The sequence below is a fragment of the Scomber scombrus genome, chromosome 17 (genome assembly GCF_963691925.1).
Source record: "Scomber scombrus chromosome 17, fScoSco1.1, whole genome shotgun sequence".
NCBI classification, from domain to species: Eukaryota; Metazoa; Chordata; class Actinopteri; order Scombriformes; family Scombridae; genus Scomber; species Scomber scombrus.
Genome location: NC_084986.1, coordinates 5,186,058 through 5,206,222, shown reverse-complemented (window position 1 = coordinate 5,206,222; position 20,165 = coordinate 5,186,058). Strand labels below are relative to the sequence as shown.

General features: G+C 36.4%; 2 protein-coding genes across 2 annotated transcripts in view; one reads left to right on the top strand and one right to left on the bottom strand.

The window, feature by feature from the left end:
- Nucleotides 1-3,088: 3,088 nt before the first annotated feature.
- tmem242 (transmembrane protein 242) lies at nt 3,089-9,473 on the bottom strand. Its single transcript, XM_062437583.1, has 4 exons — nt 9,379-9,473; nt 7,669-7,769; nt 4,775-4,912; nt 3,089-3,631 (listed from the first exon to the last, which is right to left on the bottom strand). The coding sequence occupies exons 1-4, from the start codon at nt 9,461-9,463 to the stop codon at nt 3,521-3,523; spliced, it is 435 nt and encodes a 144-aa protein (XP_062293567.1). The 5' UTR covers nt 9,464-9,473; the 3' UTR covers nt 3,089-3,520.
- Nucleotides 9,474-13,031: 3,558 nt separating this feature from the next.
- Nucleotides 13,032-20,165, top strand: part of LOC133997343 (palmitoyltransferase ZDHHC14-like) — a 24,630-nt gene continuing 17,496 nt past the window's right edge. The window contains exons 1-2 of the mRNA XM_062436918.1: nt 13,032-13,261; nt 17,989-18,149. Of these exons, the coding sequence (XP_062292902.1) occupies nt 13,182-13,261; nt 17,989-18,149 (241 nt within the window). The 5' untranslated portion in view covers nt 13,032-13,181. The remainder of the gene's footprint in view (nt 13,262-17,988; nt 18,150-20,165) is intronic.

Here is a 20,165-nt window from a genome sequence, read left to right as displayed (position 1 = left end):
TATAACACATTGTTAAAGATGAAACCAAAAAGCAGTGTGTAGTCGGGCTCGGGTGCAGCCCTAGATGTAGCCCTTCCTTTATTCCATATATTATCGTTCTCTTGTCAAAACCTGGTGCCTACATTACCCACAATGCATTGCCTGTAATGCTTGCAGGGACTAATGCAGTTTACAAAAAGCAGTGTGTAGCTGTGCTCACATTTCAGATGTCTATGAGTTGTTAACAGCTCCACCAAATAGTGATTTTTCCCTCTAAACTTCTCACATGGTTTCATTTCTATAAATGTTCAAATGATCCAATATTTCAGCAAAAATCAAAGATTAGAGAAAAAGTCCAAAAACTGAAAACACATTTGTATATCAGAGCTTAGTTTTTTCTTCTTTCCTCTCCCATTAATCATCTCACCACCCCTCACATTTATCTGCTGACCCTTTGGAGGGGCCCCCACCCCTAGGTTGGGAACCACTGGACTAAACTAGCTAACTTTATATAAAGTAGTGTAAACTAGCTCCACCTCCAGCAGCTACAACAGTAACATGCTGCTCTAACACTGATGCTTCACTATTAATAATCTAATGATGTCATAATAATAATATATCAGTCAGAGGACCAAACCACTACTTTTACTGTAATACTGCATACTACATCACTCATAATACTGCAGTACTTTACTGTAATACTGCATACTACATCACTCATAATACTGCAGTACTTTTACTGTAATACTGCATACTACATCACTCATAATACTGCAGTACTTTTACTGTAATACTGCATACTACATCACTCATAATACTGCAGTACTTTTACTGTAATACTGCATACTACATCACTCATAATACTGCAGTACTTTTACTGTAATACTGCATACTACACCACTCATAATACTGCAGTACTTTTACTGTAATACTGCATACTACACCACTCATAATACTGCAGTACTTTTACTGTAATACTGCATACTACATCGCTCATAATACTGCAGTACTTTTACTGTAATACTGCATACTACATCGCTCATTATACTGCAGTACTTTTACTGTAATACTGCATACTACACCACTCATAATACTGCAGTACTTTTACTGTAATACTGCATACTACATCACTCATAATACTGCAGTACTTTTACTGTAATACTGCATACTACATCACTCATAATACTGCAGTACTTTTTACTGAATTAGAGGATCTAGTATTTCTTCCTTCACTGTTTCAGACTCCAACATGTTCATATTTAGAGTTGTGATGTCATCGGTGTGAAAGGTCGTCTCTTTAATGTCAGACTTGTCATGACTGCGCCTCCAGACTTCCTTCTGTCCGTCTGAAGACTGAACGCAGCAGCAGCAGCAGCAGCAGCAGAGATAACTGAATTTCACACCGCCGCAGGCTGAAATATTTATAAACTCGACTGTTTCTGTCCAACATGACTGTGTGAGGGACGGTTTGCAGCTCTGGAAACATTTATAACAAAATGAATCTTGATGGTTTCTACGATTTAAAAAGTTATAAAGTATTCAGATCCTAAAGTAAAAGTACCAACACCTACCTACCCCTCCTGTTGTCCTCAGGTCAAGGAAGGAAGGAAGAGAGGAAAGAAGGAAGGAGGGAGGGAGGAAGGAAGGAAGGAAGGAAGGAAGGAAGGAAGAGAGGCAAGAAGGAAGAGAGGAAAGGAGGGAGGGAGAAAGGAAGGAAGGAAGGAAGTGAGGAACGAATGGAGGAAGGAAGGAAGGAAGGAAGGGAGGGAGGAAGGAAGGAAGTGAGGAAAGAAGTATGGAAGGAATGAGGAAGGAAGGAAGGAATGAGGAGGGAGGGAGGAAGGAAGAAAGTGAGGAAAGAAGTATGGAAGGAGGAGGGAGCAAAGAAAGAGGGAAGGAGGGGAAGAACGAAGGAAAAATTAAAGAAGGAAGGAAGGGATGGGGAAGGAGGGAGGGAGGAAGGAAGGAAAGGAAAGGAAGGAAGAGAGGAAATAAGGAAGAAATGAGGAAGGGAGGAAGGAAAGGAGGAAGGAAGGAAGTGAGGAAAGAAGGAAGGGAGGTAGGAATGGAGGAAGGAGGGACAGGAGGAAGGCAGGAAAGGAGTAAGGAGGAGGGAGGGAGGAAGGAAAGGAGTAAGGAAGTGAGGAAAGAAGTACGGAAGGAGGAGGGAGCAAAGAAAGAGGGAAGGAGGGGAAGAACGAAGGAAAAATTAAAGAAAGAGGGAGGAAGGAAAGAAGGAAGGAAGGAAAGGGTCACTTTGACCCGCGAGGACAACAGGAGGGTTAAGAAAAGCACATATTTTTACTGTATTAGCAGCTAAATGTAGTTAAAGTATTAAAGTAAAAGAGAATCGTGTGATAAATTAAATACGTTATATAAAGTATATTATTATTATTAATACTGATGCATCAGTCAATAAGCAGCATTTAATATTATTTGATCTTCTTAGTGGCTGAATAAGATAAAAACTAATTTATCTTACACTGTTTCTAGCTGTAAATCATGCAAAGATGTTCCAGCAGAGCCCCAGAATATAAATATAGAGCTTTACATGTGCACAATGTGTCCTTTAATTTTAATTAATCTGTATAAATGCAATAGTTGGTCAGCAGATGGCGCTATTTTGACTTCATAATGCTTCGAAACACATCTGATTCATATCGATCCAGAGCTTCAAAAAGCTTAATTTCTACCATCGCTGCACAAAACTGACAATAAATACACATTTTTATAAAAGTTTCTCACATTTCTGGACAATAAACTGGATTATAAACTCCTCACTTCTCTATTTTTAGTATCATTTTGACTGTTTCTTGTCAATTATCGGACATCATATCATATCTTTAAAAACAAACCAATGTGAAGTGTGTTGATTCACACATTCAGAGACGCAGAATAAACACATTATTGTCATTAAAATAAGACACATTTTAAATTTATTACATATTAATAACATTTACAGTGCCAATAAGAGATTTACGAGCTTCCAACAGACTTTAACTTACAGTATAATATGAACCAAAAGTTTCCAAACTATCAATAAGCTTTATTTCTATTCCTTTATTTCCTTAAAGATCAGTTTGTAAGGAGCTGAAACTCCCAGATGATCATGTGCACTTTTATTGTTGTCAGATTTACATGATTGTTGTTTGGCTTTTTCTTCGTGGTGCGTTCAAGGCGGCTCGATGTGTAGGAATCGATACTTGTCCTCTCAGATGATCGGAAATAAGCAAACACGACAGTCATGAAAACACCAAAAGTCCTTTAAGTGTTTCGTCCTTTCAAGCTGATTCTCTTCTGTGCTGATTTCAGGAGAAGAAATTCAGTCTCCACCTGTAGAAACCGACTAAAAGACTCCGAACTCCGAGCTGTGAACGCTCAGTCAGACATCTTCATGAACCAGTAGAAACAAACTGGTCCAGAAGAGTCTCCGGTTCCTCTTCAGGCTTCACAGAAATCAGCACAAACAGTCCGAACAGCTGCCGGAGACGAAAAAATGTCAATTCTGTTATTTTCAGTCTTTTGAGTCTCGTTCGGTTCTTCACTTGGACTTGAAGACCGAGTCCCAGTCCAGAGGTTCGGATCCAGGAGCTTCGGGAGTCTTCGGGATGGACGGGAAGAAGGATTGCATCTTCTGTCTGAACTCTGACAGCTGAGGAGACGAAGAGACGGAGAGACGGAGAGAAAATACAAACTTAAATCTTTAACTGGTTAAAATATGATCAGTAGACTTGGACATAACTTCTGATTTATTAAATGTTATAAATCTCATTTTAATCTGAAAACGTGGTGAACTGAACCTTTAAGTTGTTTTTGACGTTAGAGATTTACAACTAAAAGAAATGTTGTTTTTTTCTTTTTTAATTATTGACGATTTATTCGTTTTCTTCTCAAATTTTTTTCACTTTATTTTCATTTTAGTACTTCTCGAAATATAACTTTTTTTTTACATATCAAGAATTTAAACATTGTTAGTGAAAGTTTACGTTTCTTGCATTTTATCTTTGAATTTAAGTATTTTTTTCACATGTTTTAACTGTTTTTGCAATTTAAGGATTTTCTCATTTTTCTCATATCCACTTTGTCCTTAAAATTTTAGGATTTCTTGCAAAATTTTGATTTAATTCTCATTCTTGAAATGAAAGGAACAGTAAATATAATAATAATACAAAATTTCATGAATTTACAAACTTCTTGTTATTCTTAAATGAATGAGGACTTTATTTAAATATTCAACTTGATTTGGGAAATTTTATATTTTCTTAAAACACTGACTTTAAAAATATTTTCACTATAACATCTTTAACGTTCAGGACTTTTGATCTGTAAATATTTTAACTGTAATCCTGCAATTTTACAATTTTTCATGAAAAGGTTTCAACTTAATTATCAAAATTTTACATCTTTATTCTTGAAATATTTCCACTTTAAAATATATTTTTTTCTAACTTTAGGATGTCAAACTATTTCACCTCTATAATGGAACTTATACGACTTTTTACTGGAAACTTTTTTATTTTATTCTTGCTGTTTTACTCTTTTTTGTCTTGAAATATTCAAACTTAAATCTTTCACTTTAACAGCTTTTCCTGCTTCTTTAATATTAATATCAGTGGCTGTTGGTCCATTCATGTTTCTTGGATTGAGCGACCATCGTTGGCACCATGAAGAGATAAAACTGATCAGCTCTTTTAATCCTCCTCAGGCTGAAGCTTCTAACACGTTACGTAACTTTCAGTCAAACAGACCAAAATTCATCCCTGAGAACAGATCAGCGAGCCGAGCTGATACGTACGCTGTGAACTCCCAGAGCTTTCCACACGGTGAAGCTGAGCAGACCGACTCCACACCAGGCGTACAGAGACCCCCAACCCAGCGCTCTGAGGGCCAGAGACGCACCGCTCTCTGGGACCGCCGCCGTCGCCATGACGCCCTGCAGAGGAAACACAGAAGAAGAAGAGACGTTTAAAGCTGATGAAAACTCACTTTTACCACAATAAAGAAACATCTGGATCTACATGTTTAATAAGAAGTCTCATCAGGAGGAAGAAGAAGAGGAGTCAGATATATTTACAGCAGTGATGGAAGAAGTATTTAGATCCTTTACTTAAATAAAAGTACAAATACAGCAAAGTAAAAATACTCCATTACAACTCATAGACATCTGAAATGTGAGCCGACTACACACTGCTGTTTGGTTTCATCTTTAACAATGTGTTGTATTTTAAAAGCTTGTTATATTATCCATTGTGTCAAATCTTCATCTGAAAAGTAACTAAAGCTGTAAAATAAATCTACTGGAGTAGAAGTTTAAAGTAGCATCACGTAGAAATACTACAGTAAAGTACAAATACCTAAAAATGTTACTTAAGTACAGCGCTGTGAGTACTTTCCACCACTAAAATGTTAAAATACAACATAATACAGATATATAATATTACTCATTGATCAATATCTCATTATTAAATCTTCTTTTTGGTGCCAAATGAAATGTGTCAGTTAGTAATTATAAACTTTTGTGTCAAAAAAAAAGAAGCATTTAAATTGATGTATTTACTAAACTCAGAAAAAGTCAAATAACTTTAAAAAAAATGTATATAAAATTTGACAATTCATATTTTTTTTACTCATTCTTCCATTAAATAATAAATCCATAATTACATTTTCAAATTGAGAACTAAAACTGATAAGAAACTTTACTTTTTGTGATTTAATGTATTAATAAGATATGTCATTTTCCATTTTGACAGTTATTATGTTTCCTGCTTTTACATTTTTAGCTCTTTTCTTTTTTTTAAAGTTAATGTAAATGTAAAAATGATTTCACGAGCTCTTTCTTTAATTTGGCGGGCTCAAATATCTGCATACTTTGGGCCACATAGTGTTATAAAATAGTATAAAATAGTATAAATTATGTATAAATAAGTATAAATATGTGTCTCTCAGTCATTTGCTTTTCACTAAACTCTAACTACAGTAGAAACTTGAACCTCTCTCTCTGTCTGGTTCCTCGCTCCGACACCACATGCTGCTCCACGTTTAATCACATTTCACATTTAAAGGAAGAGAAATGTTGTATGTGGTTCCTGTGTGGGACCGAAGGGCTCGACGTAGACAACAAAGACCGGCCTGTGACAGGAATAGAGTCGAGGAACAGGCTGCTGGTGTCCGTGTGTGTGCGTCACGTTTAATCAGATCCTGTGAGCGGCCAATCATCGCTCGGTTCCACTTAACACGATGAGATCAAGCTCCAGTTATGAAATGCTCGACATATTTCATGGAAAGTTTCTTCTGTGAACTTTTTTTTTCTTTTTTTTTTTTTTTTAACTCGACCTCTGCAGGAATGTGTAGCGATGTTTATTTTCCCATCACGTCTTCACCTGATGAGTCAGGAGGGAAAGCAGACGTCATCGCAGACGTGATGTTTGTTTTCTTCTCTTCCAGTAAACATCTTTCTTTCATTAAACTCACAGCAGCAGACTCAGGGTTTTAATAGGTTACAGATTATTAGTTACTATGTTTAATATTTTATTAGTAATGTAACTATTTCATTTTAAGAAAGAAAGAATGAAAGAAAGAAAGAAAGAAGGGATGGATGGATTGGACTGAACTTCCAGTAAACATCCTTCATTTAACTCCTCTCTCACAGCAAAGGAGGCTGAAGGGTTAATTGTTTACAGATTAATAATTACATTACTTCATTTTTAACAGAGTAACTAAAGAATGTTTTCAGCAAAAAGAAAGAAAGAAAGATGGATGGATGGATAGAGGCGTGCAATTCAAAGGAAGGAAGGAAAAAAGAAAGAAAGATGAGCAATAGGAAGGAAGGAAGGAAGGATGGTTGGATAGATGGATAGAGGCGAGCAATTCAAAGGAAAGAATAAAAAAGAAAGAAAGGTGAGCATGAGGAAAGGAAGAGGGAAGGAAAGACAGAATGAAAGAAAGAAAGAAAGAAAAGAAAGATGAGCAATAGGAAGGAAGGAAGGAAGGAAGGAAGGGTGGTTGGATAGATGGATAGAGGCGAGCAATTCAAAGGAAGAAAGGAAGGAAGGAAAAAAGAAAGATGAGCAATAGGAAGGAAAGGAAGGAAGGATGGTTGGATAGATGGATAGAGGCGAGCAATTCAAAGGAAAGAAGAAAAAAGAAAGAAAGGTGAGCAATTTGAAGGAAAAAGGAAAGAAAGAAAGAAAGAAAAAAAGAAAGATGAGCAAGAAGAAAGGAAGAGGGAAGGAAAGACAGAAAGAAAGAAAGCAACAGGAAAGAAGAGGAAAGGAAGGAAAGAAAGACAAAGATGATGGGTGGGTAGATAGATAGAAAGATAGATGCAAGCAATCCAAAGGAAGGAAGGAAAAAGAAAAGAAAGGATGGATAGATCAAATTTAAAAATTATAAATGAAAAAAAATATAAATGAATGTTTTCCTCTCTTAAAGACACAGTTCAGGTAATCCCTAACCCTCCTTTAGTCATCAGAAACGCCCACTTCCTGTCATAAGATGTTAAAATGCTTAAATCCAAACATCTGTCTGCAGATCCAGATGTTTAAATCATCATTAAATGTTTCCTGTGAGGTTCAGCGTGACTCTAACAGCAGGAAGGATCCTCAGAAATCTCATTAAATGAAGAAAACTCTGAATAAAACCTGATTATAAACCAGCTGATTTCATCCAGAAATGAAGAAAAAACGTTACCTTACTGAACCAGCCGGGGCTTTTCTTCTTGGCCAGCGCTAACGTGGAGCCGAATCCTCCGAGCATCCCTGCAGACGCCACCGTGGTGAGGAACGCTGCACCTGCAACACAGGAAGTCAAGACATGAGCGACACTTTATGTAACTGGGAATCTGGGAAACTCTTCAAATCCAGCAGCTGTAAGTAGATTATTTTACGAGGCTGAAACTGTTAAAAGTCAAATTTTGAAACCCAAGAAACATTAAACTGAACAGCGTTTGAATTAACTGGATAAAGATCAAACCTCTGCAGAAGAAACCAAACTTAACAAGATGTGAATTAATTTTAATACAGACACTCCAAAGGTCAGGCTCTATTAGTACAATATTTGACAATTAAAAGTTTCCCTGGCTCCTAAAACCAGACACCAAACTGGTCCGCAGCTACGTTTTCAGTCTGGATTCAGAATAATTTAATAAAAAAACAAAAAATATTGAAGATTAAAGCTCCTGAGGTCGCTGAGGAGGATTATAGATAGAAGCCACAGACTCATTACAGCCATGTGCCTCGGAGGCTCTTTCATACCATCAGCCATCAGACTGCACAACACCACAGCTCCCAGTACCTCCCAGTACCTCCCAATAAAAAAGACTGATGCTGCCCTTACTATATTAATCCCAGGAACATTGCACACATGTATAAAACCTCAGGAACTTCTGCATAATGCACATTTATATATATTGCAGATTTATTCACACACAGATTTTTTACTGTATATAGTATTTTATTTCATTTATTTATCACTCTCACCCTTACGCTGCTACTTTTCCCCCCACTATACTGTACTGTAAATTTAAATAACTCCCAGTGGGGATCAATAAAAATGCATCTTATCTTCTACTTATGCAGATTTTTTGACAGGCACAGAAGCCTTAACCCTTTCATGCATGAATTATGATAACCTCAGTCAGGATCATTTCTCTTTAAGCATGAAAAAAAATATTGAACATGATGTACTATTATATTATAGTAACACAAATCCCCTGAATCTACAGCCAACAACATTACTGCAGGTTTAGTGGTGATGTATGGGATGAAGCACTAGTGTTAACTGAGATGGCTGAAGTGAAACTGTGCCATCAAAATCCTTTCATACATAAGATCTGAAAGTCTAATCTGAGAGTCTGAACTGGATAAAGATCACACCTGTGCAGAAGGAAACCACAAACACGAGATGTTTTTATACAGAAACTCCCCAAGGACCAGACTCCATTACAATATTTAACAATTAAAGCTTCTCTTAGAAAGGCTTTTAACATGATACTGGTTTTCATTATTTACTTCCTGAGAGCTCTGAATGCTGCTTGATGGATTATACTGAGCCGAACTGAACAGAAGAACTAAATATTTCAGACACTATGTGTTATTATATTTTATAGCTTATGCAGAACGATTGAAAACCACATAAACCTTAAATTATATAAGATTTAAACTGAGTCTGGTGTCACAGCCTCTAAAGAAGAAGGAGGAGGAAACTACAAATCCTCTGGTGTTTAACTTATTACTCAATAACTAAATAAATATTAAAAAGACACATTTTTAAGTCAGCTTCGAGAAGTAGCAGCACACACAGATCGACATTGCTTTGACCTCAGATCGAAAAACACTTTAAAATCCGCGGAAACCTGAACGCAGCATCACAGACATGTTCACCAGGTATCTGCTGTCTGACCTTTTATTATCTGTAGTTTAGTTTCTTCCTCTGTTTCTGCTCCTTCTGCAGCATTTAAAGTCGAGGTTTCACTCATAGCTGTCATGTTGCTTTTTAGGTCCATCTGCAGGAAACGTCCGGAGAGAAACAAACCAAAGAGGAACCAGAGAGATCTTCTAGTTTTTATTTACTAGACATCTGTTATCTTAAATTCAAAAACATACAAAATAATTATTTCTCTTTTTATTGGAGAAGAAAATCCAGTTTTTAATGTTTTAAATCCCGTTTTCTTGTTTATTTGTTCGCTTAAAAGAGGAAAAGGAATCAGAGTCCTCAAACAAAGATCGTCTATTCTGCAGAGTTTTGATTACAACAGGAAGAAACAAAGAAGTCTCACTCTGTTCATTATTACAGAATTGCAGATTTATTTATTTAAAGCAATTAATTTTTGGGACTTTTTTTTGCTTGAATAGTGAATAAAGGGATTAATCAATTATTAAAATAGTTGCCAAGTCATTTTCATCTGAAAAACTAATTATTCATCACATCTCTAGATTAGTTTATCGATCAATATTTTAATAATTTCTCACTATCTTCTGACATGTAATAAACAAAACAATTCATCGATTTAAGAATAGACAGATTTTTTTGTGCATATTTTGTGTTAATGAAATTTCAAACATTTTATCATAATAATTCTAACTTTATACTATAGCATCTTTCATACAAAGAAAATAAAGAAGAAATGATATAGTAAGTAAAAAAGTTTGATTAAATAAAACAATGACAGTAAGTGAGGGAAAAAAACATATCAGAATACAATAAAACATTAATTAATACATTTTGTATATTTTGTAGCTTCTGGCATCAACCTATAAATACATTTTAGAACATTATTATCTCTCTTTGACATTGAGTCAGTATTTTATGGCTTTGGAAGATTTCTGTTTTCAGTTTTTTATAAATACTGAAATAAAGATTAATACTTCATTATTTTGTTAAGTGTTTAATCTTTAGTCAGTCAACAGAATATTCATTGATGATTACTTTTTTTATAGCTAAAGATTTATTTATTACACACTAAAAAGCAAAACATAATGAAGAATGTGCTACTTTTCTTACTGTAAATTGGGTTTCTTTGTGGTTTTGAAACTGTAGTCAGACTTTAAACGTCATGTTTGGGCTCTTTGTACTTGATGTAGTTAAAGTATTACAGTAAAAGTACTGCAGTATTATGAGCGATGTAGTATGCAGTATTACAGTAAAAGTACTGCAGTATTATGAGTGATGTAGTATGCAGTATTACAGTAAAAGTACTGCAGTATTATGAGTGATGTAGTATGCAGTATTACAGTAAAAGTACTGCAGTATTATGAGTGATGTAGTATGCAGTATTACAGTAAAAGTACTGCAGTATTATGAGTGATGTAGTATGCAGTATTAGTTAAAGTACTGCAGTATTATGAGTGATGTAGTATGCAGTATTAGTTAAAGTACTGCAGTATTATGAGTGATGTAGTATGCAGTATTAGTTAAAGTACTGCAGTATTATGAGTGATGTAGTATGCAGTATTAGTTAAAGTACTGCAGTATTATGAGTGATGTAGTATGCAGTATTACAGTAAAAGTACTGCAGTATTATGAGTGATGTAGTATGCAGTATTAGTTAAAGTACTGCAGTATTATGAGCGATGTAGTATGCAGTATTACAGTAAACGTACTGCAGTATTATGAGCGATGTAGTATGCAGTATTACAGTAAAAGTACTGCAGTATTATGAGCGATGTAGTATGCAGTATTACAGTAAAAGTACTGCAGTATTATGAGTGATGTAGTATGCAGTATTACAGTAAAAGTACTGCAGTATTATGAGTGATTTAGTATGCAGTATTACAGTAAAAGTACTGCAGTATTATGAGTGATGTAGTATGCAGTATTAGTTAAAGTACTGCAGTATTATGAGTGATGTAGTATGCAGTATTACAGTAAAAGTACTGCAGTATTATGAGTGATGTAGTATGCAGTATTAGTAAAAGTACTGCAGTATTATGAGTGATGTAGTATGCAGTATTAGTTAAAGTACTGCAGTATTATGAGTGATGTAGTATGCAGTATTACAGTAAAAGTACTGCAGTATTATGAGTGATGTAGTATGCAGTATTACAGTAAAAGTACTGCAGTATTATGAGTGATGTAGTATGCAGTATTAGTTAAAGTACTGCAGTATTATGAGTGATGTAGTATGCAGTATTACAGTAAAAGTACTGCAGTATTATGAGCGATGTAGTATGCAGTATTACAGTAAAAGTACTGCAGTATTATGAGCGATGTAGTATGCAGTATTACAGTAAAAGTACTGCAGTATTATAGTGATGTAGTATGCAGTATTACAGTAAAAGTACTGCAGTATTATGAGCGATGTAGTATGCAGTATTACAGTAAAAGTACTGCAGTATTATGAGCGATGTAGTATGCAGTATTACAGTAAAAGTACTGCAGTATTATGAGCGATGTAGTATGCAGTATTACAGTAAAAGTACTGCAGTATTATGAGCGATGTAGTATGCAGTATTACAGTAAAAGTACTGCAGTATTATGAGCGATGTAGTATGCAGTATTACAGTAAAAGTACTGCAGTATTATGAGCGATGTAGTATGCAGTATTACAGTAAAAGTACTGCAGTATTATGAATGATGTAGTATGTAGTATTACAGTAAAAGTACTGCAGTATTATGAGCGATGTAGTATGCAGTATTACAGTAAAAGTACTGCAGTATTATGAGTGATGTAGTATGCAGTATTACAGTAAAACTAGTGGTTTGGTCCCTCTGACTGATATATTATTATATATGACATCATTAGATTATCAATAGTAAAGCATCAGTACACCTCGACTACACTAAGACGACTAATCTTCATCTGAAAAGTAACTAAAGCTGTTAAATAAATGTAGTGGAGTAGAAAGTAGAAAGTAGCATCACATAGAAATACTCTAGTAAAGTAAAACTACTTTAGTAAATATACTTGGTTACTTTGCTAATGTTTATTTATCACTGTGGTTTCTCTTTTTGTCTGCAGAGTGATTCATCCTGTTTGTTTAGAGGATCTGTGCAGACCGGGACGCGGAGCTCCAGCAGCTCTGCGGAGGATCAGGATGCTCCACACGTCCTCCTCCTCCTCCTCCTCCTCCTCCTCCTCCTCCTCCTCCTCCTCCTCCTCCTCCTCCTCACCGACACACACCATCTGAACCTCCTCTCGCTCCGGACGGTCCTGCTTTCCTTCTCTCTCTCTTCCTCCTGTGCAGAACCGGATCTTTTTATCCCTGGATATAAAAGCTGGATTATGTGATTGGGACGCAGCTGGGGCGCGAGGCGGGGGTGTTGTGGTGGCGCGCGGTCGGATTTCCTCTTTTTTGGGGGGTGTGTGTGTGTATGCGTGTGTGTGAGTGTTGGACCCCAGGGCGCGCGTGCATCTGACCACGAGTTGATGTTTGTTTATACAGCAGATTATAAAAATCAAACCTGGATTCATCTGCAGCCGTTTTGGAGACCCTGAACGCACCATTCACCTGTGCGGTTCTTCACCTGTCGGCTCACCTGAGAGGATCCAGATGTCTCAGCTCCATCATGCAGGTTTGGAGCAACATCAGCACCAACATCAGCCGGGTCAGTACAACCAGATCTGCACCCGCAGCAGCACCAGCTCCTGCCCGCCCACCACCGAGTCACCGGAGCCGTCCTACCCGGCCCCGAGGTGCAGGAACCCCCGCAGAAAGTGGCAGGTGTTCCCGGGGAGGAACCGGTTCTACTGCGGAGGTCGGATCATGATGGCGAGGCAGACCGGCGTGTTTTACCTGACTCTGGTCCTCATCCTGCTCACCAGCGGCCTCTTCTTCACCTTCGAGTGAGTCCAACATGCATTTGTGTAAAAAAAATTAATAATATTAATAAAGCAAATCTGTAAAAGTCTAAGAGAGAAAATGTGACCTTTGACCTCCAGCTGGAGTTCATGATGTCAAAAACTTATTAGGACTTAATTAGGACAGACCTTAATTGATTATGATCAAATATAAAATACAATAATATTAATATTAATAATAAGAATAATGATAATACTTCTACTACTACTACTACTACTACTATAATAATAATAATAATAATATTAATAATAATAACTGATTTATTTTTAATTTCTCTATAAGAATTCAGACTATTCAAACATGTTTTAATAAATATTTATTCATTATAATTTAATCCCATAATCAGATCAGTCAATTATTTGTTTCTTTTTTTGCTTTTTTATTATTTTAATTTTTTATTTATATTTTATTTTGGTTATAAGATCATAATTAGTCAAGTTGTTTCCACTTTTAAGAAAACTTGTCATATTATATGATTATAATAATATTTTTGGGGCGGATAAACTGATTTTTATTGTAATTACTCGTAAACAAATTCACTATTTTCACAGAAAATGTACTTTATTCAACTTAGCTTGTGTTCAACTTCATTCTGGGGTTCTGCTGTATTATTTATTTGTTTGTTTATTTTGGTTACAAGATCATAACCCTTTAAACGTTTACGCTTTACAAGAAAACATCTTCACCAAATGAGGCTAAATCCTCCAAAACTCAGTATTTTTTTCATCATATATCTTTATTTTGGAGTTTAAATGAACAAACATTGGCTCCACTGTCGACTAAGCATATTCACAGGTGTAAGTAAGCGTAATTAATATGCATCTGGGAGGGAGGAGAAAATAAACAACTAAATAAATAAAAAGGTTAGGGAGGAGACAGATAAATAAATAAATATGCATATACTAGAAGAAAAGTAGAGGTATAAAAATATGAATTAAACATAAAATATGAACTTCCAAATCAAACATTTATATGTAAATGAACTTCATTATAATCAGTACTTTGCAGCTGCAGTGACTGTTATGATTGGAGCGATGCAGACTGAATGCATTTCCCCATTAAAGGTTGTTTTAAATGTTAATTACACTCATGAGGTTGTGTGAGCTCTCAGTGTTTCTGCTCACTTCTTCTGGAGCATCTCAAACATTGTTGACTCGACTCGACTCCCAAAAATGAAACGTCTGCAGCTGCAAACGATCAAAGTTAAATGTTATCAGATTAACTTTATGACTCGAATATTTACTTTATATCTTCTAAAATAACTTCTTGTTGTTGTTTTAGGAAACAAACATGATAGTGTTAACCTCACAGCTAGAGCTATAACTATGTATTTTAGCTGCTATCCTCATTATTGGTTAATATTTGAGTATTTTCTCCAATATTGGTTGGCACTGATTGGTTGTTTGATCTATTAAATGTCAGAAAATGGTGAAAAAATGTCAATTAAAGCCCAAAATGACTTCCTCAAATCTTTTGTTATGTCTAAAACTTGAAATATATACAGTTTACTGTCATAAAAGACGAACAATGTCACAAAATATTCACATTTTAGAAGCTGAAATCAGACAATTTTGACTTTTTTTACTTAAAAAATGACTCAAAATGATAAATTGATTATCTAAGTAGTTGGCAATGAAGAAATCTGCCAAATAACTTTAACTATGACGCCTGCTTTTATACAAATTAACATTTAAAAAAGGTGAAAAAGTTATTGTCTGCTTTGCTTCAGGTTATCTAATCTGGTTTATCAGGTTTATTACCAAGTAGGTTTGCACATACACTTAATTTAGCCTTGTTGTGGTAAACATACAGACCAAAATATACACAAAAATCAAGCAATTATAAATATTATAACACAGAAATTAACAGTAAAATATGTGAAATATAAATTCTAAATGAAAAGAGAAAGTTTAACGTTCAAATCCAAGAGAATTAAATGTGCAACATATTGACTAGGAATGTGCAAATGTTGGTATAAAGTGTGAAATGTATTGACGCTCTTCTACTTTTTACTGTCTACTTTGCTGCTGCAGTGCTGTAAATGTTCCCATCATGGGACTAATAAAGGAATATCTCATCTTATCTTATCTTTTATGATAATATAACAAGTCTCTGGGGTTGTGGGGTCGTGATGAGGAAGCTGCAGGCGGGAAAATGAAAAAAAAAAAGTCCTTAGAAGTTATTTCAAAGTGTTAAATATAGTTTCTGCTGCAGATAGAAACATCAGCTTTAAGCTTCCTGTCGTCCTCTCGGGTCAAATTGACCCCGTCTGTTTTGACTGTTCCTTCTTTCCTCCCTTCTATCCTTCCTCCCTCTCTCCTTCGCTCTTTCTTTCCTTCTTCTCTCTTTCCTCCCTTACTTCTTTCCTTCCTCCATCCCCATTTCTTCCTTCCATTTGTCCTTCTTTCCTTCCCTCCTTCCTTTCCTTCCTCCCTTCCTCCCTCCCTTTTCTCTCTTTCTTTCCTCCCCCCTACCTTCCTCCCTTCCTTCTTTCCTCTGTCCTTCTTTCCTTCCTTCCTCCCTTCCTCCCTCCCTCCTTCCTTCTTTCCTCCCTCCCTCCTACCTTCCTTCCTTCCTCCCTTCCTTCTGTCTTTTCCTCCCTTCCTTCCTCCCTCCTGTCCTTCTTTTCTTCCTTCCCTCCTTCCTTCCCTCCTTCCTTCCCTTCTTCCTTCTTCCTTCCTTCATTCCTTCCTCCTTTCCCCCTTTCCTACCTTCTTCCTCCCTTCCATCCATCCTTTCCTCCCTTCCTTCCTCCCTCCTGTCCTTCCTTTCTTCCTTCCCTCCTTCCCTCTTTCCCTCCTTCCTTCCCTTCTTCCTTTCTTCCTTCATCCTCCCCTCCTTCTCTTTCTCCCTTCCTTCTTTCCTTCCTTCCTCCCTACCTCTTTTCCTTTCTCCCTTCCTTCCCTCCTTCCCTCCTTCCTTCCCTTCTTCCTTCTTCCTTCCTTCCTTCCTCCCTCCCTCCTTTCCTACCTTCTTCCTCCCTTCCATCCTTCCTTCCTCCCTTCCTTCTGTCCTTTACTCCCTTCCTTCCTCCCTCCTTCCTTCCTTTCTTCCTTCCCTCCTTCCTTCCCTCCTTCCTTCCCTCCTTCCCTCCTTCCTTCCCTTCTTCCTTCCTTCCTTCCTCCCTCCCTCCCTCCTTCCCTCCCTCCTTTCCTACCTTCTTCCTCCCTTCCATCCTTCCTTCCTCCCTTCCTTCTGTCCATTACTCCCTTCCTTCCTCCCTCCTGTCCTTACTTTCTTCCTTCCCTCCTTCCTTCCCTCCTTCCTTCCTTCCTTCCTCCCTTCCATCCTTCCTTCCTTCCTTGACTCGAGGACAACAGGAGGGTTAAATTAGGGAGTTTCTGCAGCTAAACTCACTGTGGACAAAAAGAGAGTTCAGCTACGACTTAAACTGGAACTTAAGTGTTAAACATCAACTAATAAAGAGTTTTATTCTTATATGAAGCAAAAAATCCAACATGTATAAAACAGGAATGTTGATTTTTGGGTTGTTTTTCTGCGTTTTTTTCTCCTCTTCTCTTCGCTGGCTGTGTTTCAGTTCTCTCTTGATTTGTTTCGGTGGATTTATTCACAACAAACGCAGCGACACAGCGCACATATGTTTGATGCTCTGTGTGCCATCAGGTAAAGGTTGTCAGTTCCGCCTCGACTGCCTCCATCATCAGAGCTAAATTTACCCTCCGAGTGTCAGATCAGTGTGAGGACGCCGTTTCTCCTGAGATGCTCTGATCCGCTCCGGGTTTATTCTCTTTTAAAAGGACGGTTTTGTGATTATATTTTCCAGGTGTGTCACGCTGTAATCATTCCTCCTGTTCATACTGACTATTAAAAGATCTCCTTCAGATGTGCTTTCAATGGGAGTGATGGGGACAAAATCCACAGTGTGTCATTTAAAAGTAGGTGATCAGCTTCTATTGAGCTTCATCAGTGTGAGTTAGTCATATCAAGTGATATCTGACACATTTACAGTCTTTTTAGCATCAGATTCCCTCTTAATGTTTCCCTGTTGAGCTGTGGTGGAAGTATAGTAACAAAAAGACTTTGGCACTAAAAACACTGTAACGTTGAAACATAAAAGATGAAGATTTGACTCATTTGGACGACTGAAGCTTCATATTATAGCTTCAGATCAACTTTTAAATACATTTTTGCACAGTCAGTATGAACAGGAGGAATGATGACAGCAAGAAAAACATGTTTCAATGTTCATTTGGGCTCCTGACTGTTGTTTTAAGACACACTTACTGCTGATTTCTTTTCTCAAATTAACTGTTTTATCTATAAAATGTCTCAAAATAGTGAAAAATGTCTGATATAATTCCTTAGAGCTCAAGGAGAAGCTTCATATTAGCTTCAGATAAACTTTTAAATACATTTAACCCAGAAGAAGGGATCTTCTAATGGTCGATATGAACAGGAGGAATGATTACAGCAAGAAAAACAGGTTTAATTTTCATTTGGTCTCCTTGTAAAGTTGTGAGCTGGTCCTTTAAGACGTCAAATGAAAGCCGGTATTCAGACTGTCAGCTTGACGTTGGAACAACAAGAAAAGGTCTGAAGAACGGGCCCCTGAGGTGAAACCCCTGCCGTCTGTGGCCCCTCGAGTATTTGTGTCTCATGAAGTCCTGAAAACACATCAGAGAGCTCTTGTGATTGGCTGACACTGCAGAGAGGGGTTTTGATTGGTTGTTGTCCCTCTGTGTCTCCGCAGCTGTCCCTTCCTGGCGTCCAACCTGACCCCGGCCATCCCGGCGGTCGGCGGCATCCTCTTCGTCTTCGTGATGGGGATGCTGTTCAGGGCGAGCTTCACGGACCCCGGCGTCCTGCCCCGAGCGACGCCGGACGAGGCCGCCGACCTTGAGAGGCAGATTGGTAACCATGGAAACACACATAAAAACACACATACATACATATATAAGCTCTGGACTAAGATTTGAGACTATAAATATTCTCATTCTTGTGTGTTTTTGTTATACTTGTTGCCATAAATTGACTTAATCTGACTTTGAGCAAAAGTTTTAAAGACTTTTTAAACAGAAAGTAAAAAAAACACTCAAATAGAAACAGATTTAAAAGCAAGAAAAAGTTGATTTAACCCTCCTGTTGTCCTCAGTGTCAAATTTGACTCGCTTTAAAAATGTTTTTATAATCAGAAATATGGATTTATTTCATCTTATTGCTTGAAAATCACTCTGGATGGCTGCATAGTACATTCTTAACAAGTATAATCATCATTACTTTCATTGGATTTGGTGATAATTTGTACTTTATGGTTTATTATAAGACGACATGTTCAAATATTTGTTTTTCTAACTTGTTTCCTGACTAAACTTTGTGACACGAACCAGTCTGTAATAATCCATCAACCTGTTTTATTTCCCTTTGATCTTAAATTCAGTACAAATGATTCATAATTTCTGCTTTTTAGTAACTCAAAGATATATCAGGTATAATATCATTTAAATGAGATCATCATTTCCAGTCACAACGTGCTGTTTCATGGTTGATGAGAAGACAACATGAAGGTTAAATCTAACACAGTTTATTAATCTTCCTCACAGACAATTTACTTCCACATTATACTTTAATTATTGTGACTTTTCATCCGTTTTTATTATCTTCACACTTTTCATCTCATCATCATTTAATCTGATTGTTGCTTCTTTTTTTTTTATTATCACTGCGGCTTTTAATCAGTCTCACTTTTTTATTCATAATTTCTTCACATTGCTGTTTCCACTAATCTCTGTAAAGATGGATTTATGATCAACGTCAGGGCTCCTTAAAACCTTCATACATATAACTATAAATCAGAGTAGTGTGGTAAAGAGTAAACAGTAATTAAAGTAAGAATGATCAAATGTTTGTATGAAAGGTAACATTAAGATAAGATAAGACACAGCTGCATTCAACCTAAACACAATAACCAACAAACAGTACATTAGACATCAAAGACAATAATAATAATTTACATTACTGTGTAAGAAATGAAATCATAGGAGCCATAAATCTATAATTCATGATGCATAAAGCTGAAACATTGCCTCTTTATTTATGAGGCACTAAATGAGTAAAGATTGAGCTTTGTGGCTGCAGATGTCAGAAGGAAAGAAAGAAAGAAAGAAAGAAAGAAAGAAAGAAAGAAAGAAAGAAAGAAAGAAAGAAAGAAAGAAAGAAAGAAAGAAAGAAAGAAAGAAAGAAAGAAAGAGAGAAAGAAAGAAAAAGACAGAAAGAAAGACAGACAGACAGAAAGAAAGAAAGAAAGAAAGAAAGGAACGAAGGAAGGAAGGAAGAAAGACAGAAAGAAGAAAGAAAGAAAGAAAGAAAGAAAGAAAGAAAGAAAGAAAGAAAGAAAGAAAGAAAGAAAGAAAGAAAGAAAGACAGACAGAAAGAAAGAAAGAAAGGAACGAAGAAAGAAAGAAAGAAAGAAAGAAAGAAAGACAGACAGAAAGAAAGAAAGGAAGGAAGGAAGGAAGGAAGGAAGGAAGGAAGGAAGAAAGAAAGAAAGACAGACAGAAAGAAAGGAAGGAAGGAAGGAAGGAAGGAAGGAAGGAAGAAAGAAAGACAGACAGACAGAAAGAAAGAGACAGACAGAAAGGAAGGAAAGAAGGAAGGAAGAAAGGAAGAAAGAAAGAAAGAAAGAAAGAAAGAAAGAAAGAAAGAAAGCTTTTATTTTTATATTTCCTGGCTCTGTTAATTCTGCCTGAAGGTAACATCTATGAAATAAATAATCAGTGAATAATCATCGTCAAAAGTATCAGTGTGAGAAGTAACGGTGATAAAAAAAAATATTGTGTGAAAAGCAAGAATGAGAAAAAAAATATAGTGAGGAAAGCAAGAATGATAAAAAAAAATATTGTGAGAAAAAACTAAAAATATTGTGTGAAA